At 41.4% G+C, this 3,918-nt stretch overlaps 1 protein-coding gene across 1 annotated transcript in view; it reads left to right on the top strand.

Annotated features, from left to right (window-relative positions):
• The window catches only part of LOC101855859 (gastric triacylglycerol lipase-like), a gene marked incomplete at its 5' end in the record, with an annotated part of 9,672 nt that extends 7,012 nt beyond the window's left edge, over positions 1-2,660 (top strand). The window contains one exon of the mRNA XM_013080668.2: positions 1,547-2,660. Within this exon, the coding sequence (XP_012936122.1) occupies positions 1,547-1,792 (246 nt within the window). The remainder of the gene's footprint in view (positions 1-1,546) is intronic.
• Between the last annotated feature and the right edge of the window lie 1,258 nt (positions 2,661-3,918).

The raw sequence follows: 3,918 nt of genomic DNA, 5'->3' as shown, positions 1-3,918 counted from the left end.
GAGAGAGAGAGAGAGAGAGAGAGAGAGAGAGAGAGAGAGAGAGAGAGAGAGGGAGGGAGAGAGAGAGAGACAAGAAAGAGAGGAGAGAGAACATATTTTAAAGCAAAGACACAAAGAGCATAAAAAAGCACAGAGGCCGAGAAACACAGTCAGAACAACAACAACAACAACAACAACAACAATAACAACAACAACAATAACAACAAAAACAACAACAGTAGCAACAACAATAAAAAAGCAGTCTGTTAAACAGACAGAAAAGCATCCAAAAAGTCAACAAAAAGAACATGCTAAAAGACATGAGAATAGGAATAAAGGAGTGTCGTTTGGTAAACAGATGGTCGAAAAAAAGAGTCAGACAGGCATAAATAAATATATAAATATAAAATGAGATCCAAAACAGTCTTGTACTGAGAGCTGTGTGGGAAAATAACTGGTAATGGACTTAATAGCCCTTTTAAACACTGTTAAGAGGTGGTGCGTCCTTATTTAACCTCTACCCACCCGTCTCTGATAGGGCTCAGCTAAGCCCATTGGAAACGCCCCCAACGAACTGAGTTCAAGAACGGCCTTTTTGAGGATTCGAATCACAGTCATCCCACCAAAAGCTAACATGACATCATTATTTAACTGAGAGTAGATAAAAAGAAAGTAAAAGGTTCATGTTCTGTTTGTCATTTGTCCTGTTCTATCTTTCCCCCTCTGTCTGTTCAGTGTGTCTGCCGTCTGTCTGTCTGTCTGTCTGTCTGTCTGTCTGTCTGTCTGTCTGTCTGTCTGTCTGTCTGTCTGTCTGTCTGTCTGTCTGCCTGTCGTCATCGATTAGGTGTCAACAAAATAAGCCTTCGAATGCAACATACACTTATTGAAGTCGATCGGTGCATTTTTGTGGATAACAACTAATCACGTTCACTTCATCTTCTAACATTTTCTTCTGCAACATTTACCGTAAAAATCGCTGAACGGAAAACTGGGCTGTGCATTAATTAAAGAGGCTCTGACCCTCACAACGAGGGTTAAGTTCAGTAGAGAATGATCTTCCAAAATGTGAGGGTCCGGTAACTGTACTTGTCTTTGGGGATTGTGTTCTCTTGGTCTCCATGCCCCACTCGGTTTTCCTCTAAAACCATAAGAAATTCGGATAAAAATCGTTCCTTCTGCATCTCTATGCAAACACGCAACATTGAGCCGAGACACGACCTCCAAGAAAAGGTCTCCAACTATATAAGTACCCATGCAAAGGGACTAAAAGGCCATACATAATCACTTTAGCCTTATACTGGGTGCCCATTGCGGATGGGATCGGGTCGGGTGTGGTCGGTCGGGTCGATCGCCCAACTTGTCACCTGAAAACAAACACGTTTGTTTCTGAAGCGACGAGTCGGTTGATCGCTTTGTGCAACGATAGCCGCTTTGCTCCCTCAATCTGGCTAGCAAACCGATCCGACCCGACCGGATCGTGCCAATGGGCATCCCGTATTAAGTGTAGCATGACTGCTAAGAGTCACGGTGATCCCATCCTTACGCGTAATCTTCAACTACTTTTCAGCCCACACCGCCGGCGTACGATCTGAAGGGCTTCCAACTCCCCATCAGCGTGTATTATGGCGGGAGCGATGTGCTGGTGGCCCCCGGCGATGTGGAATGGCTCCTGACCCAGATCAAAGCAGAGTACGTTCAGCGCATAGGTCACTATAACCACATAGACTTTGTGTGGGCGATGGACGCCCCGGACACTATTTATTCTCACCTCATCAAGCACATGTTTCATTTAGAACGTTTATCACCACAGTAAAATGAGAGAGCAGATTATAATAATATTATATTAGCTTACATTATCATAATATATTACTTTTCCCTGCGCTCATTAAAAACGCATTTGCGTGTTTTCTAATACGATCCAAATTATTATTCTAGTAAAATTCGAGAAACTTTCGTTTCCCACCCTTTTTCATCCATTTATTTATCAAGTTTAGCTTATAACGAACTGATTTTGATGTAAGAGCTCTGCTCATGAGAAGTTCTCAACTTGGGAGAAACACAAAGAGTGAGTGGCGTGTTCGAAAGTCCCCCGTGCAAGTTTGAAATCGGCGTCTCATACTGTTTCAAAGTGCTTGAAAAAAAAATTCAAATCTCGAGTCCTACTTTAATGCTCTCTTAACAAAAACTATCTCCATGATCTTATCTAGCATCTATCACGCAGTAATTTTATTATCGAGGAGCCGGTTGGGGCTGTGGACTGGTCTTCAAACTACCCAGACAGGCATTCTATGGAACTTACGTAAGACGAATCCGACTATGTATTAATGTAAAAAAAACCCCGTAACAAATCGTTATCCAGCCTTTTGTTTAGTTAAAGTTTAAGAACTTCTGGCGAGTAGAGCTCTTTATTTAGGTTTCATCCACATTGGTTTATAATAAATGGATAAATGAAGAACAAAGTTGAAGAACAAAAGTTTTCTTTTGTTTCTTTACCAACTCGATATTTTCACCTCAAAACAAGCTATGCGCACGCCATGAGCGTAGGTAGCCTACACATTATACAGATTTTATTTATTAATAAAATGATTATCAACATTATTACTGAATTACCCACAGGAGCTCCAATCAATTTGTAATCAAGATTATGAATAAAAAACTAAAAATTGTACCAATGAGACAATTCTCAGTCTTTTGGAAAACTTGTTTTTAAGATAGAATGGGAAATTTTGGATTGTTAAAATTCGAAGGTATAATATTATTTTGTTTGCTTGGCCACTGGCCGGAATATCACTACTAAACTTGAGAGCAACACCATCAGCAGACGCAGCAGTGGCAACATCTATAGAGAAAGTTTTGTCTTCACGAAGACGAGAAAGAGCGCGCGCGCGCACGCGCACACACACACACACACACACACACACACACACACACACACACACACACACACACACACACACACACACACACACACACAGACACACATACACACACACATATACACACACCACGGTGCATAGAGCGGTAACAGCACAGTTTGTCTGTAATATATTATTATGTTTGTCCCCTTTCCCTTCTCTTCCTGGGGGAGAATAGATAGATGTAGATGAAGCTGTTTCACGGCACGTCAATACTCTGAATGTTTATCTTTATGCAAACCACCCCCCCCCCCTTACATACCAATCCAAAGCTAAAAGCAAACAGATGACACTCACTCCGAAAGTCAATCGTTTATTCTTTTTAAGGGCAATAAATGCCTACAAAGGTGTGCAGTATAAATCCATGCATTTCCCACAGTCGCAGTCCTATATACTACAACGATTGTGATGTGCAGTGTTCTGCCTTGTAGTTCTCTAAAACATCTGTTAACTGAGAGCCAACGAAGCACGCCTCACATCTTCACTGGCCTGAGTCGGCCTCCATAAGAGTTGGACTATAGTTAGAAGCGAACATCTACGTACATTATTTTAATGGTTTGATGCATCTCTTCCCACCATTCACCCCTCTTCACGCTACCCTCGTCCCTTGAAACATCGAAACTCAAAACAAAAAAGTAGTCTACAATGAATTTTTATATATTGTTTATCAACTGTGATTTATGAAACACAAGAATGCGCTTTTACTCCAACACCTGTTCCATTGCTCTTTTTTGGGCCTGGAAGTGAACTGGTTAAAAACCTACCATATAAATAATAATATGATTAACGGGCTTCAAAAGCAGCTATGAGAGGTAACATCGTCCTTCAGGATATCGCTGCAATAACGCTGTGAGTGGTTCATTTTTATTCGGAGCCTTCCGTGAGGACACAGCGTCCCTCTCTCGACTTTCAGCAACCATCCTACAACCCCATAAGGAAGCAACGAACCAAAAACAAAACAAAATAAGAAAGAACACACACACACACACACACACACACACACACACACACACACACACACACA

Source organism: Aplysia californica, unplaced genomic scaffold (assembly GCF_000002075.1).
Source record: "Aplysia californica isolate F4 #8 unplaced genomic scaffold, AplCal3.0 scaffold00095, whole genome shotgun sequence".
NCBI lineage: Eukaryota > Metazoa > Mollusca > Gastropoda > Aplysiida > Aplysiidae > Aplysia > Aplysia californica.
The sequence above is the reverse complement of the archived record's forward strand: the minus strand, read 5'-3'. Positions and strand labels throughout refer to the sequence as shown.